Below are 21,634 nucleotides of genomic sequence, written 5' to 3' on the forward strand. Positions count from 1 at the left end.
CAAAGATCCCCAAGCCCTGCCCCAGTTTAGTCCAATGGCAGACTGCAGAGAGAGGGGAAGCTCCCTCATCTGGTCACGTGAGTCCTGTTGCCAGTCTAAACACACCGACATTCTTGAATAGAGTGCCTCAGAGCTGACACCACCCTCTATAAAATGTCATGGCTGTCAGTGTACTTCACACTCAGATTTACCTTATGAAAAGTGTCAGTGTTCTTACCTGGGGTTGAAGCTGAAGGCAGGGGAATGTTCGGAGGGCCCAGGCAACTTGCTCTTCATTTTCTGCCAAGGTTATTGTGCATGTGCTGTAGACCAGCACTCCCCCTGGCTTCAGGAGTTGAACTGCCTAAGGAAAGCAGTGATTAGACGATGCATGCCAAGACCCAATAGGCCCCCAAAAGTAAGTTATCCAGTGGCACATGAGGCCTTGTAAGCATTTGATGAAAATAAAGTATTATCCTGTATGATAAGGCCTCTCCATGTAATTAGACTACAATGTGCACTCTACAGATTGCATGCAGCCTTCCCTGGAACTTCATGACATACACAGACTCAGACCCACACAAAGAACCTTCACTTACCTCCCCTCCCACGTTGTTCTTATGACCAAATATACAAACTTCCATCTGTAGAGGAGATCTCCTTTCTGAATCTGTATGTACTAAGTTGTCTTGTCAACATTTCTGGGATCTCAGCTAATGTGTCTCCAAATAAATACTTGCCATCCTCTGAAACCTGCTTGAACAGCCTTCCTAGGCTTCCCAAAGCTCCAGCCTTGAACCTCAGAGCACCATTTATGCCTAAAGTCCTTTCACCTTCCCTATCCAGCAGTCAGCTCCTTTCAATATTTAATGTAGAGAGAGCTCAGTGGGAAAAAGTGCTTACTGCTCTTGCAGAAGACCCATGTTCAAGTCCCTGCCTCCAAATGATGGCTCACAACTGCCTATAACTCCAGAGCCAGGTGAACTGAAACTTTCTTCTGACATCTGCTGGGGCCTGCACAAAACATGGCACTTATACATATACTCAGGCACACATGTATACACAGAGAATAAATAAAGATGCATACAAATACACATTTATATACACAGAGAGAGAGGAGAGAGAGAGAGCTGTCAAGTAGATTACACAGTAGTTAAATCTGCCCGCCCCTGTGTTTCCCTACCCTCTTACAATCACCAATCTGAGTGATGCTTTTCTACTTGTTTCTTCTCAGCTTCACAAGCAAAGTCCTGAAAGGGCTTTCAAAGCTCTCCATAAAGGTGTTCCCTCCATACTGATCTCCCCTCCCCTCTGCCCTTCCTGCCCTTATGCATTAACAAGACTGCCCTACTAATTCTGTGATTCCCAAAGTCACTGTTACTCAAGGTCCCTGCACCAGATTAGAAACCACTTCTATCTACTGCTTGTTCCTTCATGATGTTCCAGCCAGTTTTGCTTACGGATCCCCTTTCTAAAATGCTCTTCCTGGTCACCACGGACCTCGCAGCTCTGCTTCCTTTCTACAGTTTGCTCTGCAGCACTAATGCCATGTGACATAACAGCACCAGGCAGAGAAAAAGCTCAAAAAGAATGGCATGGATTGTCTGCTTTCTTGGTTATCATCTAAACAGTATTTTGCAGTCAGTAGTATTTAATGAGAATCAGGGTATGTCCTGCTATGCTAACATAAATGTCTCACAAACATCCAAACTTGATCTTCTTTTTATACAGGTTCTCTTATATCCAAGGCTAGCCTCAAATTCTCCATCTACCAAAAGATGACTCTAAACTTAGGATAATCTGCCTATTTTCAGAGTGCAAGGACCATAGGTGTGTGCTATCTCAGGGAGATTATGTCTTGCTGGGAATCTAACTTCATGCACGATAGGAGTAATCATCGGCACAGGATCTAGAATCACTGAGGAGACAAGCTTCTAGGCATGCCTGTAACAAAGTGTGGAGATTCTGTTAATGGGGTGGTGAGAGCTCTGCACTGGAGGAGCACTGGTCCATGGGCTGAGGTTCTGACCCAGATCTGCTGAGCACCAGCTTGCGCCACTCTCAGTGTCTCTCTGACCAGATCTAGAGATCAGGAGTCATAAAAGCAAGCATCACCAACAGAATGCAAGAGATAGAAGAAAGAATCTCAGGGGCAGAAGATACCATAGAAAACATTGACAGAACAGTCAAAGAAAATGCAAAATGGAAAAAGCTCCTAACCCAAAACATCCAGGAAATCCAGGACACAGGACACAGTGAGAAAACCAAACAGAAGGATAATAGGTATAGAAGAGAGTGAAGATTCCCAACTTAAAGGGCCAGTATATATCTTCAACAAAATTGTATGAGAAACCTTTCCTAGAGATGCCCATGAACATACATGAAGACTACAGAACTCCTAAGAGACTGGACCAAATCAGAAATTCCTCCCATCAAGGAGTTACAGAGACAAAGTTTGGAGCTGTGACGAAAGGATGGACCATCTAGAGACTGCCACACCCGGGGATCCATCCCATAATCAGCCTCCAAACACTGACACCATTGCATACACTAGAAAGCGTTTGCTGAAAGGACCCTGATATAGCTGTCTCTTGTGAGGCTATGCCGGGGCCTAGCAAACACAGAAGTGGATGCTCACAGTCAACTATTGGATGGAACACAGGGCCCCCAATGGAGGAGCTAGAGAAAGTACCCAAGGAGCTAAAGGGATCTGCAACCCTGTAGGTGGAACAACATTATGAACTAACCAGTACCCCGGAGCTCTTGACTCTAGCTGCATATGTATCAGAAGATGGCCTAGTCGGCCATCAGTGGAAAGAGAGGCCCATTGGACTTGCAAACTGTATATGCCCCAGTACAGGGGAACACCAGGGCCAAAAGTAGGAATGGGTGGGTAGGGGAGTGGGGGGGAGGGTATGGGGGACTTTTGGGATAGCATTGGAAATTTAAATGAGGAAAACACCTAATAAAAATATTTTTTAAAAAAGGGGGAAAAAAAGAAATTCCTTCCATCAAATAGTAATCAAAATACCAAATGCATTAAACAAAGAAAATTAAAAGCAGTAAGGGAAAAAGGTCAAGTAACATATAAAGGCAGACCTATCAGAATTACACCTGACTTCTCACCAGAGACTATGAAAGCCAGAAGATCCTGGACAGATGTCATACAGACCCTAAGACAACACAAATGCCAGCCCAGGCTACTATACCCAGCAAAATTCTCAATAACCATAGATGGAGAAACCAAGATGTTCCACGACAAAAAACCAAATTTACTCAGTATCTTTCCACAAATCCAGCCCTACAAAGGATAATAGATGGAAAACGCCAACCCAAGGAGGGAAACTACACCCTAGAAAAATCGAGAAAGTAGGCTTCTTTCAAAACCTCAAAAGAAGATAGCCACACAAACATAAAAATAACATCAAAAATAACAGAAAGCAACAATCACTATTCCAATATCTCTTAACATTAATGGACTCAATTCTCCAATAAAAAGACACAGACTAATAGACTGGATACATAAACAGGACCCAGCATTTTGCTGTATACAGGAAATGCACCTCAGTAACAAAGACAGACGCTACCTCACAGTAAAAGACTGGAAAACAATTTTCCGAGTAAATGGTCACAAGAAACAAGCTGGAGTAGCCATTCTAATTTTGAATAAAACTGACTTTTAACCAAAAGTTATCAAAAAGGATAAAAAAGGATACTTCATACTGGTCAAAGGAAAAACCTACCAAGATGAACTCTCAATTCTGAACATCTATGCTCCAAATGCAAAGGCACCCACATTTATTAAAGAAACTTTAGTAAAGCTCAAAGCACACATCGCACTCCACTCAATAACAGTGAGAGACTTCAACACCCCACTCACAGCAACTGACATATCATGGAAACAGAAACAAAACAGAGACAAAGTAAAATTAATAGAAGTTATGAACCAAATGGATCTAACAGATATCTATAGAACATTTTATCCTAAAACAAACGAATACACCTTCTTCTCAGCATCTCATGGTACCTTCTTCAAAATTGAACATAAAATTGGTCACAAAACATACCTCAACAGATACAAGAAGATTGAAATAATCCCATGCATGCTATCAAATCACCACGGACTAAGGCTGGTCTTCAATATCAACAGAAACAATGGAAGCACACATAAATATGGATGCTGAACAACACCCCACTCAATGATAACTTACTCAAGGAAAAAATAAAGAAATAAATTAAAGACTTTAGAATGTAATGAAAATGAAGGCACAACATACTCAGTCTAATGGGACACAATCAAAGCAGTGGTGAGAGGAAAACTCAGCTCTGAGTGCCTCCAAAGTGTAGAGAGCTTACACTAGCAGTAAGCTAGATGTAGACAGTACATCTGAAAGCTCTAGAACAAAAAGAAGTAAATACACCCAAGAGGAGTAGAGGGCAGGAAATAATCAAACTCAGAGCTGAAATCAAACAAGTAGAAACAAAACAACTATACAAAGAATCAACCAAACCATAAGGTGGTTCTTCGAGAAAAATCAACAAGATAGATAAATCCTTATGCAGACTAACCAGAGGGCACAGAGATAGTATCCAAATTAATAAAATCAGAAATGAAAAGGGAGACATAACAACGGAACCATGGAAATACAGAAAATCATCAGATCCTTCTAAAAAAATTTATACTCAATTAAATTGGAAAATCTGGATAAAATGAACAACTTTCTAGACACATACCAGGTGCCAAAGTTAAAACAGGACTAGATAAACCATCTAAGCAGTCCCATAACCCCTACAGAAATTGAAGCAGTCATTAATAGTCCCCCAACTGAAAAAAGCCCAGGACAAGATGGGTTTAATGCAGAATTCTATCAGACCTTTAAAGAAGACCTAATACTCTTCAAATTATTCAACAAAATAGAAACAGAAGGAACATGACCCAATTCATTCTATGAAGCCACAATTACGCTTATACCTAAAGCACACAAAGACCCAACAAAGAAAGGGAACTTCAGACAAATGTCCCTTATAAACATTGATGTAAAAATACTCAATAAAATTCTTGCAAACCGAATCCAAGAACATATCAAAATGATCATCAATCAAGATCAAGTAGGCTTCACCCCAGGGATGCAGGGATGGTTTAATATACAGAAATCCATCAATGTAATCCACTACATAAACACAAATTTAAAAACCACATGATCATTTCATTAGATGCTAAAAAAGCATTTGACAAAATTCAGCATCCCTTCATGTTAAAAGTCTCAGAAAGATCAGGAATTCAATGCCCATACCTAAACATAGTAAAAGCAATATACATCAAACCAGTAGCCAACATTAAGCTAAATGGAGAGAAACTTGAAGCAATCCCACTAAGATCAGGGACTAGACAAAGCTGCCCACTCTCTCCCTATCTATTCAATATGGTACTCGAAGTTCTAGCTAGAGCAATTAGACAACAAAGGAGGTGAGGTCAAAGGGATACAAATTGGAAAGGAAAAAGTCAAAATATCACTATTTGCAGATGATATGGTCATATACTTCAGTAACCACTAAAATTCCACTGTAGAACTTCTAAAGCTGATAAGCAACTTCAGAAAAGTAGCTGGATATAAAATTAACTCAAACAAAAAAGTAGCCTTACTCTACTCAAAGGATAAACAGGCTGAAAAAGAAATTAGGAAAACAACACCTTCACAATAGTGACAAAAAATATAATATACCTTGGTGTGACTCTAACCAAGCAAGTGAAAGGTCTGTATGACAAGAACTACAAGTCTCTTAAGAAATCTAAGATCTCAGAAAATGAAAAGATCACCCATGCTCATGGATTGGCAGGATTAACATAGTAAAAATGGCCATCATGCCGAAAGCAATCTACAGATTCAATGCAATCCCCATCAAAATTCCAAATCAATTCTTCAGAGAGTTAAAAAGAGCAATTTTCAAATTCATTTGGAATAACAAAAAATCCAGAATAGCGAAAACTATTCTCAACAATAAAAGAACTTCTGGGGGAATCAGTATCCCAGACCTCAAGCTGTATTATTACAGAGCAATAGTGATAAAAACTGTATGGTATTCATACAGAGACAGACAGGTAGATCAATGGAATAGAATTGAAGACCCAGAAGTGAACCCACACATATATGGTCACTTGGTATTTGACGAAGGAGGTAAAACCATTCAGTGGAAAAAAGACAGCAGGTTTTTTCCCCCCAGTTTTAACACATAGGCGTTTATTCCTGAACAACGAAATAAGTCCTAAAAACCATGCTTGTGGAAATGCAAGGTAATTTCAACCAGTGTCAAGTTTATGTTTCCTGTTCATCTCAAGCAGTCACTGTAGTTTCCCACTGAATTGGACAAGTAAGGCTCATGCACTGTCCTCATGATCATGACACTGGCGGTCACTATTACGGTGATGTGGTGTTGTTAGTCCATGCTGATTTGTGAAATGTCTTAATACGGGCATTATCTCTCATGGTAGCAGAGCATTACATGATTTGTCTACAAATATGCAAGCCATGAAAAGACAGCATTTTTAACTAATGATGCTGGTTCAACTGGTGGTCAGCAAGTAGGAAAATGCAAATCAACCCATTCTTATCTGCTGTACAAAGCTCAAGTTCAAGAGGATCAAGGAACTCCACATAAAACCAGATACATGGAAACTTATAAAGAAGAAAGTAGGGGGGGCTGGTGAGATGGCTCAGTGGGTAAGAGCACCTGACTGTTCTTCCGAAGGTCCAGAGTTCAAATCCCAGCAACCACATGGTGGCTCACAACCATCCGTAACAAGATCTGACTCCCTCTTCTGGTGTGTCTGAAGACAGCTACAGTGTATTTACATATAATAAATAAATAAATCTTTAAAAAAAAAAAAAAAAAAAAAAAAAAAAGAAAGTAGGGAAGAGCCTTGAACACATGGGCACAAGGGAAAAATTCTGAATAGAACATCAATGGCTTATGTTCTAAGATCAACAATAGACAAATGGGACCTCATAAAATTTCAAAGCTTCTGTAAGGCAAAGGACACTGTCAATAGGACAAAAAAAGCAACCAACAGATTGGGAAAAGATCTTTCCCAATCGTACATCAAATAGAGAGCTAATATCCAATATATACAAAGAACTCAAGAAGTTAGACTCCAGAAAATCAAATAATCCCATTAAAAAATGGGGTGCAGAGTTAAACAAAGAATTTTCAACTAAGGAATACCGAATGACTGAGAAGCACCTAAAGAAATGTTCAACATTCTTAGTCATCAGGGAAATGCAAATGAAAACATCCCTGAGATTCCATCTCACACCACTCAGAATGGATAAGATCAAAAACTCAGGTGACAGCAGGTGCTGGTGAGGATGTTGAGAAATAAGAACACTCTTCCATTGCTGGTGGGGTTGCAAGCTGGTATAATATAACCTCTCTGGAAATCAGTTTGGCAGTTTCTCAGAAAATTGTACATAGTACTACCAGAGGACCCAGCTATATCACTTCTGGGCATATGCCTAGAAGATGTTCCAACATGTAATAAGGACACATACTCTATTATGTTCATAGCAGCCTTATATATAATAGCCAGAAGCTGGAAAGAACCCAGGCATCTTTCAACAGAGGAATGGATACAGAAAATGTGATACATTTACACAATGGAGTACTACTCAGCTATAAAAAATGATGAATTCATGAAATTCTTAGGTGAATGGATAGATAGAACTAGAAAGTATCATCCCGAGTGAGGTAATTCAATCGCAAAAGAACATACATGGTATGCACTCACTAGTAAGTGGATATTAGTCCAAAAGCTCCAAATAACCAAGATACAATTCACAGACCACATAAGCTCAAGAAGGAAGACCAAAGTGTGGGTGCTTTGGTCCTTCTTGGAAGGAGGACAAAATACTCACAGGAGCAAATATGGAGATAAAGTGTAAAGCAGAGACTGAAGGAAAGGCCATCCAGAGACTGCCCCACCTGGGGATTCATTCCATATACAGTTACCAAATCTAGACACTATAGTGGATGCCAAGAAGTGCAAGCTGAAAGAAGCCTGATATAGCTGTCTCCTGAGAGGCCCTGCCAGAGCCTTACAAATACAGAGATGGATGCTCACAGCCAACCATCGGACTGAGCACAGGGTCCCTAATAGAGGAGTTAGAGAAAAGACCAAAGGAGCTGAAGGGGTTTACAACCCCACATGAAGAACAACAAAATCAACCAACTAGTCCCCTCCAGAACTTCCAGGGACTAAGCCATTAAAACAAAGGCGTATACACAGCTCCAGCTGCATACATTGCAGAGGATGCCCTTGTCATGCATCAATGGGAGGAAAGGTCCTAGGTCCTCTGAAGGCTCGATAGATGCTCCAGTGTAAGGGACCTGAGGACGGGGAGGTGGGAGAGGGTGGGTAGGTGGAGGAACACCCTCATAGAAGCAGGGGGAGGGAAGATGAAATAGGGGGTTTCCGAGGGGGAGGCCAGGAAAAAGGATAACATTTGAAATGTAAATAAAGAAAATATCCAATTAAAAAACATTAAAAATCTAAAAATAATTTTTAAAAATAAATAATTTTAATAAAAAGATCTCAAAAAAATCACAATTCATCCTTGTGCCTTAAAGAAATAGAAACAAAATAATCATGAGGAGCAGAGGGAAGGAGGGACCTGGATGGGAGAGGGAAGGGGAAGGGTTAAAGGGTAACTGGATCAGAAATTGGGAAGGGGGGGAGACAAAGGGGCAAAACCCAGAGGGCCTGGAGAATTAATGGAAATATGTAGCCTCGGGGGGGGGGGGGGGGGGATGGGAGGACCTTTGAGAAAGTACCATAGATCCTGGAGGTGATAAAACTCCCAGGACTCAATCAAGTGACCTTAGCCAAAATGCCTAACAATGAGAAGAGGAAATTCAGAGTCTAACTCCAGTAGATAGATAACCCAAAGTCAAATTTTCTGACCCAGAACTGCTCCTGTCTAAAAGAACTGCAGGGAGAAAAATGAGAAGAGAATGAAGGAAAGGCATCCAGTGACTGGCTCAACTTGGGATCCACCTCATGGCGGCGGGGGGTGGGGGGGGTGGAGGTGGGGGGGGGCACCAAGGCCTGACACTATTACTGATGTTATGATGTGCTTACAGACAGGAGCCTAGCATGGCTGTCCTCTGAGAGGCCCTACCAGCAGCTGACTGAGACAGACTCAGATACTTACACCCGACCTTTGGACTGAAGTTGAATTAGGGGACGGATGGAAGAAGCTGAGGAAGAAGACAACACCATAGGAAGGTCGGCAGTCTCACCTAACCCAGACCCCTGAGATCTCTGAGCTATTTGTAAACCACCAACCAGACAACATCCATGGGCTGGTCCGGGGCCCTGGCACATATATAGCAGAGGACTGCCTGGTCTGGCCTCAGTGGGAGAAGAGTGTCTAATCCTCAAGAGACTTAAGGTCCCAGGGAAAGGGGCGGCCTGGTGGGGAGAAAGAGCACCCTCTCAGAGGCAAGGGGGAGGAGGAATGGGATGAGGAACTATGGGAGAGGGGACTGGAAGGGGAGGGGGGCTACTGGAATATAAATACTGTGCTGGACTTTCACATGGACTTTTACAAAGAATCCTTAACAGTCATGATTCCAGGCTACTGTTTCAATGAGCTATTCCAAACAGACATTGTTGTGCTCTCCATTGTTTCAAGTGGAAATCAATATACCTAGAGCCACTACTGTAGAGGAGTCGTGGCTCAAATTGAGACAGGTCAGATCCTAAAGCTCACATTCTCAGTGTTTAGCCCTGCGTCATACACCTGCTCTCAGAGACCTCCCTCAGTAGTGATCCTCTGCTCTCTACATGCTCCCTCACAGATGGCCCTCTGCACTGAAATCATCTATCTACTCTCAGTATCCTTTCTGAATTTCAATTTTCACTGTGACCTAAAAACAACGACAGAAGGAAAAAGCAATAAAGCAGTAAATTAATTTTATCCTCAGGGCAAAGTGTATTTCATCTGGAAAGAGTCCTTTGTGCCACTTGGTGCTTTCATGACAAATGCATGTTCTTTGATGATGATTCTGGAAGTACTTAAATAATACACAGCCCATGCTGCCTTTGTGTATGAAAGGAGGCAGCAAGAGATAATGCGCAGAAATGTCCTCAAAGACAACCTTAGAGACTGAGTGATTACAGCACATTAATTGTTGCTGTTTATATATTCTCATTGGAGGAAAGGGAAGAAATGATGAATCCATTTATCACCAAAAGATCATTGTACTGGGCCTGAAAAGGTGGCTCCCCAGTTGAGTGCTTACTGCTCTCGCACAGGACTCAGGTTCAGTTCTCAGCACCCATCCATCACCTCTGACTCCAGTTACAGAGGCCTTCTTCAGGCTTATGCAGACTCCTGCATGCAGGTGGTGCATATACAGACCAGTAAACATAAACCTGGACATCATTTCTTCATAAATTTTTTATAAATAGGAAAATTGAATTTAAAATAAAATAGAAGTACTTCTTGCTTTGAAATCTACTAAGTTTAACAAAACAACAAGAATTCTCAAATATTCTATTCATAATGTACTAAATCAATTAAGTTTTCAGTTGTTATGATATCTCTATATTCCAGATGTTATCATGCCTACTTTAATAATGTGTTACCCTATAAGACTTATGACTTTCTAATCTGATAACTAAATTAAGCCAGGAAGAGTAAAGAGTAATTTATTCATATTGAATTCTTTACATCATTTAGCAATGATGCCTGAATTACTTAGTGAAGTGTGGTTTTGTTTTTGTTGTTTTACTTTCACTTAAGGGGTAGGAAGTTTATGCTTAACTACATGCCTCAAACATCCTATAGGCAGCTGTGTATGTTAAAGGATGAGTCAACATAAAGTAAAGCCTCCTGTGTTTAAAGCCGTAAGTAGGTTTGGTGATGCACACAAGCATCACAGCCATTATGAGGCTGAGGGAAAATATTGAAAGCTTGTGCCCAGCTTAGGACATAGTGAGAGCCTGTCTCAAAAAACTAAAGCCACACAAACAAAACACTAAGTATTCCCAATTTCTTCCTTGTCTGTAGCAAAAAATAGTTAACATAAATGTTATCATGTTAACTAAATGATTTGATGACATTAAGAGTTGATTTGTGCAAGCATCCCAAATCCTTTTCTTCTACTTTCTTCTAGTCCTAGGAATTTGCCTATTCTAATTACTTTGTAATTGATATCATACAAAAATGGTTTCTTTGTCTGGTGTACTTCACTTAGCATAAAGTCTCCAAGGGCCATTCATGTTGTAGCACTCCTTTTTAAGGCTGAATAAATATTTCATGTGGCCATACCAAAGCTTATGTACACAGTTTTTGTCTAGGACTCCTGACTGTCTCCACCCTTTGGCCATACTAAATGGTGCTGCTACACACAATAGTCTTGGTAGATGGAACACTGAACTAGCAGCAGTCAGTTTCTTTACAGCAAAGGAGCGTCACATACCACATGAAGGAGTTTTCGCTGTAGTGGCTGATAGGATGTCACTTCCTTTAAAGTCCAAGTACAAGCCATATTTGGCCTCTGTCCCATTCCACTGCAGGGTGCATCAAGGATAATTCGGTCAAAAGATTCTGGTAAGAATGGAGGCCCCCCTACAAAATACAATTCGAAACAATTCAATACAATTATCTGTCATCTGACATATAGATCTATAACAGAACACTCTTGAGATATAAGCAAAATGAAAAATTACCATCACAATCCAACATAGTAAATAATGAGAAGTCATTTTTCCCTTTAAGCAAGTGCTTGACTAAGCTAAGAATGCTTATACTTCATACAGGTTTGACTTTGTAAGAACATCAGAATGCAGTTGTTATAGATGAGTTCTGTTAATATAACACAAAGCCATACCAGAGCAATAAGACTTTCAACTCCATGTCAGAAGCCATACTGCTCCAGAATCAATACCTAGTAATAAATCTACTCAACAATCATCAAAGAAATGATTCCCCTGGTAACTCTCCCCCGCGCCCCTCCCTGCTGGCTGCTCCTGAAAAGTCAGTCTGTCAGGCTCCAATCAAACATGCTGGTTCTGGCTGCCATTTGTTAGTCTTCCGGTTTTACAGCAATGTGTGTGGCTGCTGTCCACTATGATTCATTATCAAGTTTCCCTTGTGTGTTTATGAGTGATTTCTGATGTTTGGTGTTATTGGGGAAAGTTGTGAAACTGGTCTCATTGTACTTGTGTTCTTTACCTGCAAGCTTGGCATTGTTATTGAAACTTTTATTTAAACCCAGAATTACCTTCTGTTTTTATCTTTTTAGGACATTAAGACACAAGCCATTTTCAACTTAGCCCACTTCCATATAGAGCCTTTTCCCCCTATTTCATTTACTGTCATGGAAAAATACTTTTCAAAGAAATCTTTATTTTTTGATGCATACTGGTAACCCCCAACAACAGAGAGAATACACTATAGTCCATACTGTCCTTATCATGAATGTGTGCATCTGTTTCCCCAAAAGCTCATCAAAATGGTGTTTTATTTTATTGAACAATTGCTTTTCTTTTAAGTAGGTACAACCCTTGTGTAGCCTTTCCCTGTTGAAACCACTGCCTTTCTTAATGAACAGGACAGCTGTTGTACATAGAAGATTTGAACCTTTCCCACAATATTCTATGAATATTTTCCACAATATTTTCTTAGCTTTAGTTTTTTAGCCTGCTTATATAAATGTCACATATTAAAAGTTTTTCTTCCATCCTTTCCAGTGTGAAGTCATAGAAAAAGGGTGTGAACTACCATCCTACTTGCTGGGGTGGGGAAAGGAAGACAACAGGGATGGAGAAAAGACTTTCTCCTCTTCATGAGCTCTTCCAGTCACGACCTTCATAGCCTCTTTTACCCAGCAGTTTCCATCTTTTCCTGTAAGGTACAGACTGGAGTAGCCAGAGCCCTGAACAGGTGACATTCCAGGCGCATGTCCAAGCCCAGGATCCACCTGTTCTGTGTCGAGTCTGCTCTGTAGAGCTGCCTGCAGCAGCGAAGCTGTGCTCCTTCCAGCAGCTGGCAGTTCTAGGTCCACAGAGCCTTCCTCTGCTTTACAGCCTGCAAGTGTCTATCACCTTGCTCTTCCTCTGTTTGTACTGAACTGTCTCTTGGTAATTTAAAGTTATACTAAGTTAGCTATTGATAGACTGTTTAAAAAAGATCAAAACAAAAAATGTTCCCAGGGCACAAAGGAAAATAGAGAGCTCAAATGCCTGAGACTGTGGGGGACATCTCATTCATGTCAGCAAAACCAGCAAGATACCATAATTTGTTTAGGGATAAACAATATAGAAATAAAATAAAACAAAATAGAATGGGGAATTAAAAAAAAAAAAAACACTCTTGGGCAGGCGGATTTCTGAGTTCGAGGCCAGCCTGGTCTACAAAGTGAGTTCCAGGACAGCCAGGGCTATACAGAGAAACCCTGTCTCGAAAAAAAAAAAAAAAAAAAAAAAACTCTTGGATTTTTAATAATAAATTCAGTCATTATTAGCTTCAAATGGCTTGTGATGGATATGTTTGGCAGTAAGGTTGGTAAGTTGGGTTACCAAAATATATAGTGGATAAACAGATTAAAAACACAGCACAATATAAACAAAGTTAATTCAAAAGAAGACAACAACACAGGAGAACAACACATCTATACATCGCTAAGAAAATTTGGAACAAATGGCTCAAGCAAGGCTTCACCATTCAGTTGTTTACTGGAAAAAATGGATTAAATATTTCAGACAAAGGACAGTATAAACTAAAAGCCAAAGATACAAATCCAGCTAGTCATTGCTGTAATGACTCGTCACTGTAACTTCAGTGGATTTGAGGTCACTTAAGAAACACACCTCTGGAGGTGTCAGTGAGAGTATGTGTGGAGGCATTTCCAGAGACCTTTGACTAGAGAGGAGACCTATGCCAAACCAGGCAGCCTCATTCTATAGGCTGAAGTCCTGAAAACAAAGAGGACAAAGAAGTGAGCAGCAGCAGCTGTCGTCTCTGCCTCCTATGATGCAATGTGACCATTTTCTCATGCTCCTCCTACAACAGCGAGAGAAAAGCATTCGACATCATATACATCTTCCCCACCATGACCAGGAGGATGTTAACACCGAGTTCCCTGTGATGGGAAGGGCAGTAAAACAAGGTGCACCTTGACACTGTGAGGCAAAAAGATCCTTTCCTTAGGTTGCTTTTGCCAGGTGTTTATCACAGCAACTAAAACACAACCCAAAGAGTGAGGGATTTAGATTAGCATTTACTGCTCTTCAAAGGATGATGTGGGTAGTGGTATAGGAAGGAGATGCTCACTACAACAAATCTACAAGAAAATGCAATGAAAAACACAAGACCTACAATCTATCCCTTGTGAGGAGACAAGAACAGTTATCAAGACAAGAACAGAAGATACTCTGGTGAGAGCATGGATGAAGAGAGAACACATGTGTACCATGTAAGAACAAAAATGCAACCATGAGTGAGAACGGTATGGTTCTTCACACAGTAAATAATAAAAGTGCTGTGTGATGCAGCAGTCATACGTGCCAGTGGGCATACATGAATAGGAGCAGTTGTCACAGATAACTTTGCTCTCATGTTCACTTCAACACTACTTAGAACAGTGATGCTACACAATCAACTCAAGTGTCTACCAACAAGGAATGATATGAAAAGATGCAGGACATGTATACAGTATTCAGCCTTGAGAAGAAATCTTGACACTTGCAACAGCATGGAAGAATTCAGAAGATACTATGTCAAGTGAAAATATGCCAAGCTGCCCAAAACAGTTATATTTGGAAGCTAAAAAGTAGAACATATTGAAGCAGATAGAGACAGTGATTATGAGTGGCAAGAAAGGACAGGGTAATACCATGGAAAAGTTACAAAGTGTACCTAGACAGGAAGAGTAAGGTTTTGAACTCTAGAACACAGTGGGATTCTATACTTAGTAATAATACATATTGCATTTCAAAGCTGTCAAGAGTAAATTTCGAGTGTCTTGCCATCAAAATGTTAACATATGAAAGCATTAATTTAGACATTACATTAAACATTACATAAACACTAACACATTACCGTAATTACTTTCTTGTCATTTCACTTTCATACCTGTATCAAGGTCCAATGGGTACATGTATTATGAGAAAAGAAAACACAGAATAAGAAAAGCAAACTCAGGTTACCTTCTATGCCATCGGTAGTATCAAGCTTAAGTGCCTTTGTTGCATCGAAGCAAAATGCCCGGATAGAATGAAGCCCTAATAATGAAGCATTCTGCTTCAGTTTGTTCACTTTTGTCAATATTTTGTCCAATGCTATTACTTCTCCCTAAAAAATGAAAATGGAGTGTAAATCCAAAGCAGTTATGAAAGTCAGTAATATAAAAGACCAGTGTAAATGGTGCACTTTTGGTTTCCTCCCACCCATGCCTGAATTCATTAACCAAATGTACTCCAAATTTACACTGGATGAGAAGTATAGCTCAGAGATAGAGGGTTTCCTCGAGTCAGCTCCCAGCACTGAAATATTAATTCCTTAAGTATCTTGTCTTTTCTTTAAACACATTCCTGCCAATTGCTCTTCAACCTAGTCTATATAAATCAAAACTTAAAAAAGTTATTTGCAATATTTTCAACAAACTTAGAAACACTCTTGAAGGTAAACATTAACAACATCAATCTCGAGTGACTGCTCTCCTATGAAAGAACATGAGCTTCCTCTATGAAATATCTAGCTTCAAGTAGTTATGCAGAAATAAATATCTGTAAAAACTGATCCTCGTCTTATAATTTTAACAGTATACAAAATTATTTGAACTATGATATGATATGTCATGACTCCAATCCTTTGTGCGTCAAAGCAAAATGCTTTGGAAAGGCATAAAGTTCAAATGCTGCTAAAGGACACCAGGATCAGGTAACAACTGAGCCCTGAGGAGTGTGACCCAGTTAAGGAAAGTGGAGTAGTTTGAATGAGAATGGCTCCCAGAGACTCACATGGAGTGGCATTATTTCAAAGGATTAGGACATGTGGCCTTCCTGGAGGTGCTGGGGGCTGGTATTTAAGGTTTCAAAAGGCCCAGCCAGGCCCAGCCAGGCCCAGTGGCTCATTTTCTCTTCCTGCTGCCTGTGTCTGTATCCAGATGCAGAACTCTTAGCTCCTCTCCACCACCATGGCTACCTGCATGCCATCATGCTTTCTGCCATAATGATAATAGACTAACCCTCTGCACTATAAGCCAGCCCCAGGTGAATGCTTTCCTTTATGAGAGCTGCGGTCATATGGTATCTCATCATAGCAATAGAGCCTTTAACTAAGACAGCCAGTAAGGCAAAAGAGTTCTCCAAAAATGAAACAGGAGCAAGGTCAGAGCCACAGAGGCAATGACAGGAACACAGGTTTTATTGAAATAGCACCTCTGGAGGTCAGCAATGGAGGAGAGTCCCAGTTGTCACTCCCTAGGACTCATTGGGTGCTATCTCAAGAGGGATGTTATTATTTACAATGAACTAACTACCTTGGGGGGGGGGAGAATAGGCAAGGACCAGAAGTCAGGGAACTTAAGTGGAAACTGCTACAGGTCTGGTGGCTGGGCAGGAGGAGCAGGCACTGATTGAAAAGTTCAGGCTGGAGGAAGCTCAACTCAAGTCAGAAAGGGCATGCCCAGAGCCTCTTCACTATCTCACTGACTGGGAATAGCACTAGTATCTGGTGGACTGAGCCTGGGGTCAGAGGTGGCTCTAGCACCCATCAGTGTTGTAGAGTCCCAAAGAGGACATTTCAAAGCCCCAAGGACTCCAGCGTACAGGGAATCGTGACTCAGGAGGCTTCACAAATATGAAGACAGCTTCTCCTACTGTACAAATCTTGGGGCTGTGGTCCTTTTCTATAGTTTCTGTGTATTGGGAGAGCAATAAAGGATAAAATGCAGAGCTTCTGAGGAGAGTGGAGCTTTTCATGTTGACTGTAAAACTAAGTGTGGCCATCTGAGGTCCCTGGAATGCAAAGGAAAGGTAATAAAATCATGACAGTCAGGTGTGAGCCAGGAGCCAATACAGGTTCAACACCAGCATAAACTGCCAGAGAGACAAGTGGCCAGACTCATCTCAGCTGCCCACTGCCCAGAATGTCCGTGTCAAGGACACTGACAGAAGCTACTCCAGCACTTTATCTTCTCTCCACACCTCCCTTTTTTTTCTTTTTAGCACACATTTTTAGCAGTATTTTTACTTTACTGTGTTGTAAAGCATTTCATGTTTTTTATATCCCTTCATAAATTTAATGTTTTAATGCATTTTTATTAGTAGAAAAATTCATTTTATTATCTTTTATTCTTTTTTGTCCCATGGCCTCCTCAAATTTTCCTCTTACTAACATGCAGAGAACCATGATGTTGGACTCGTCTAGCTGCCACAAGAGATATATGTTATAGTTTTTTCAGGTTAGAGTCCATGGATCCTGGGCACCGTGTGCCTTTCAGCTCCTAAGAGTCCGAGGCACTGCCTCAGCCTGTGAAGGATTCACAATACTTGTGTTTCTCTGTCCCTAGATGTTAGCGAAGCACGTACAAGTTTGATAAAGCAATTAGTTTAGACATTAATCTTAATAGCCCTACTTAGCATGCAACCACCATTATCCTGGCACCCACCATTGTATTCTGCGTTGCTAATGTTATAAAATGTCTGATTGCTTGGAATAAGCTTGTCTCAGCCTCAGCCTTGTTGAAACTCCTCCAACCCTGCCTAGTGCTCGTTCCCACCAGCCACATCAGGGGGCACTGGTTATTAAGTAAGTTGATGATTACACTAACATTTTTCCTTTACCTTTTTAAAAATAAGAATTTATGTTTCCCATTTTTACTACTCAGCTTCCCTCTATCTAATTTGGCCTTTAAACCATCTTATTATTAGGCATATAGGCTACACAAGCCACAATATAACAGCTGTGGAAGACTTCAGTGTCTTATTGATGTCTTTGGATAAATCATCCAAACTGAAAATCAACAAATAAACCAGAAACGAAATGAATTTAACTTCACAGTGCCTGCGAAAATACCCCATCCACCACATAACAAAATATTCATTTACCTATGAACCTTCTCTAAGATCGAATATATTCTAAACCACAGCCAAGTTTTAAAAAATGTAAAACAATGTAAATAATTTCTTGTAACTTTTCAGACTGTACTATAATAGAGCTAAAATCATTAAGAGCAACTATAGAATCTACTCACATATATGGAAACTGAAAAAAATAAAAATATATTTATCAATCATTGAAAAAATCGAGGAGGAATTTTTTTAATTACAAAAAAACTATCACAACATCTAGGATGCAGCTAAGCATAAGCAAGCTCTATGAAAAAGGAACTTGTTTTTGTTGTTTCATTTTGTTTTGTTTCGAGGGTTTTTTAAGTCATCAGAATAATTTATAGTAGTAAAATGCCTCTTAAATATACATTATAGTTTCTGAAGCTAAAAGTAATATGCATTCAAACAGTTTTTAAAATCTATTTGGAAAATTAAACATGATGGAAGTAGAAAAAGTCTCTTATAAAGTCCTCTAAGAAAGGAAATTGTGACAAGTTCCTGATCAGACAGAAACCATTGCATCTCCAAAGGAGAATACACAGCATAACTGTGGTTTCATAGAATGAATTGGGTAGTGTTCGTTCTGTTTCTATTTTGTGAAACAGTTTGAAGAGTGCCGGTATTAGGTCTTGTTTGAAGGTCTGATAGAAATCTGCCCAAAACCCATTGGGTCCTGAACTTTTTTTGGTTGGGAGACTTAATGACTGCTTCTATTTCTGTAGGGGTTATGGGACTCTTTAGATGCTTTATCTAACCCTGATTTAACTTTTGTATTTGGTATCTGTCTAGAAAATTGTCCATTTCATCCAGATTTCCCAGTTTTGTTGAATATAGGCTTTTTGTTTGTTTGTTTGTTTGTGTTGTTTTGTTTTTCGAGACAGGGTTTCCCTGTATCGCCCTGGCTGTCCTGGAACTAACTCTGTAGACCAGGCTGGCCTCGAACTAAGAAATCCATCTGCCTCTGCCTCCCAAGTGCTGGGATTAAAGGCATGCACCACCACCACCTGGCTGAATATAGGCTTTTGTAGTAGGATCTGCTGATTTTTTTAATTTCCTCAGTTTCTGTTGTTATGTCTCCCTTTTCATTTCTAATTTTGTTACTTTGGATACTGTCTCTGTGCCTTCTGGTTAGTCTGCATAAGGGTTTATCTATCTTGTTGATTTTTCTCAAAGAACCACCTTCTGGTTTGGTTGATTCTTTGTATAGTTGTTTTGTTTCTACTTGTTTGATTTCAGCTCTGAGTTTGATTATTTCCTGCCCTCTACTCCTCTTGGGTGTATTTACTTCTTTTTGTTCTAGAGCTTTCAGATGTACTGTCAAGCTGCTAGTAAAGCTCTACAGTTTGGAGGCACTCAGAGCTGAGTTTTCCTCTTACTACTGCTTTTACTGTGTCCCATAAGATTGGGTATGCTGTGCCTTCATTTTCATTACATTCTTAAGTCTTTAATTTCTTTATTTGTCCTTGAACAAGTTATTGTTGAATGGGACATTGTTCAGCTTCCATGTGTTTTCCATTGTTTTTGTTGGTATTGAAGACCAGCCTTAGTGATCTGATAGCATGCATAGGATTATTTCAATCTTCTTGTATCTGTTGAGACTAGTTTTGGGACCAATTATATGATCAATTTTGGAGAAGGTACCGTGAGGTGCTGAGAAGAAGGTATATTTTTCTGTTTTAGGATGAAATGTTCTATAGATATCCATTAAATCCATGTGGCCCATAACTTCTGTTAGTTACACTGTGTCTCTTTAGTTTGTGTTTCCATGACCTGCCCACTAATGAGAGTGAGGTGTTGAAGTCTCCCACTATTATTATGTGAGGTGCAATGTGTGCTTTCAGCTTTGGTAAAGTTTCTCTTATGAATATTGGCGCCTTGCATTTAGAGCATAGATGTTCAGAACTGAGAATTGTTCTTCCTTTAATGAGTATGAATTGCCCTTCCTTATCCTTTTTGATAACTTTTAGTTGAAAGTGATTTTATATAATATTAGAATGGCTACTCCATTTTGTGTCTTGGGATCATTTGTTTGGAAAATTGTTTTCCAGCCCTTCACTCTGAGGTAGTGTTTGTCTTTGACACTGAGGTGCATTTCCTGTATGCAGCAAAATGCTGGGTCCTGTTTATGTATCCAGTCTATTAGTCTATGTCTTTTTATTGGAGAATTGAGTCCATTAATGTTAAGAGATATTAGGAATAGTGATTGTTGCTTTCTGTTATTTTTGATGTTATTTTTATGTTTGTGTGGCTATCTTCTTTTGAGGTTTTGAAAGAAGCCTACTTTCTCGATTTTTCTAGGGTGTAGTTTCCCTCCTTGGGTTGGCGTTTTCCATCTATTATCCTTTGTAGGGCTGGATTTGTGGAAAGATACTGAGTAAATTTGGTTTTTTGTCGTGGAACATCTTGGTTTCTCCATCTATGGTTATTGAGAATTTTGCTGGGTATAGTAGCCTGGGCTGGCATTTGTGTTGTCTTAGGGTCTGTATGAGATCTGTCCAGGATCTTCTAGCTTTCATAGTCTCTGGTGAGAAGTCAGGTATAATTCTGATAGGTCTGCCTTTATATGTTACTTGACCTTTTTCCCTTACTGCTTTTAATTTTCTTTGTTTAATGCATTTGGTATTTTGATTACTATTTGATGGGAGGAATTTCTGATTTGGTCCAGTCTCTTAGCAGTTCTGTAGTCTTCTTGTATGTTCATGGGCATCTCTTTCTTTAGGTTAGGAAAGGTTTCTCATACAATTTTGTTGAAGATATATACTGGCCCTTTAAGTTGGGAATCTTCACTCTCTTCTATACCTATTATCCTTCGGTTTGGTTTTCTCATTGTGTCCTGGATTTCCTGGATGTTTTGGGTTAGGAGCTTTTTTCCATTTTGCATTTTCTTTGACTGTTGTGTCAGTATTTTCTATGGTATCTTCTGCCTCTTGCACCTGAGATTCTCTCTTCTCTTTTTATTTTTATTATTATTATTATTATTTATTATTATTATTTTCAACTTTTTGTTTCCAACCAAAATTTTTCCCTTCTATCTCTTGATGATTCCTGATTCCTTTCCTAGGTCTTCTCTCTCCAGAGTTGTCTCTCTCTGTGATTTCTTTATTATTTCTACCTCCATTTTTAGATCCTGGATGGTTTTGTTCAATTCCTTCACCTGTTTGGTTGTGTTTTCCTGTAATTCATTAAGGGATTTTTGTGTTTCCTCTTTAAGTGCTTCTAGCTGGTTACCTGTGTTAAGGGAGTTATTTATGTCCTTCTTAAAGTCCTCAATCATCACCATGAGATGTGATTTTAAGTCAAAGAGTGCTGGGGCATCCAGGCTTGCTGTGGTGGAAAAACTGGATTCTGATGATGCCAAGTAGCCTTGGTTTCTGTGGCTTATGTTCATGCCCTTGCCTCTCACCATCTGGTTATTTCTGGTGTTACCTGGACTTGCTGTCTCTGACGGTGGCTTGTCTCTCCTGTAAGCCTGTATGTCAGTACTCCTGGGAGACCCTCTCTCTGGGAGGAATTTGGGTATGGAGAGCTGTGGCACAG

General features: G+C 39.9%; 1 protein-coding gene across 14 annotated transcripts in view; it reads right to left on the reverse strand.

The window, feature by feature from the left end:
• Positions 1–21,634, reverse strand: part of Nsun6 (NOL1/NOP2/Sun domain family member 6) — a 64,701-nt gene that overhangs the window by 7,506 nt on the left and 35,561 nt on the right. For all 14 annotated transcript variants that reach the window (NM_001165943.2, NM_001165941.2, NM_001355685.1 and 11 more), the window contains 3 exons: positions 15,191–15,335; positions 11,461–11,609; positions 218–343 (listed from right to left, as the gene is read on the reverse strand). In NM_001165943.2, coding sequence (NP_001159415.1) covers positions 218–343; positions 11,461–11,609; positions 15,191–15,335 — 420 coding nt within the window. The remainder of the gene's footprint in view (positions 1–217; positions 344–11,460; positions 11,610–15,190; positions 15,336–21,634) is intronic.

The sequence above is a fragment of the Mus musculus genome, chromosome 2 (genome assembly GCF_000001635.26).
Source record: "Mus musculus strain C57BL/6J chromosome 2, GRCm38.p6 C57BL/6J".
In the NCBI taxonomy this organism is placed as follows: domain Eukaryota; kingdom Metazoa; phylum Chordata; class Mammalia; order Rodentia; family Muridae; genus Mus; species Mus musculus.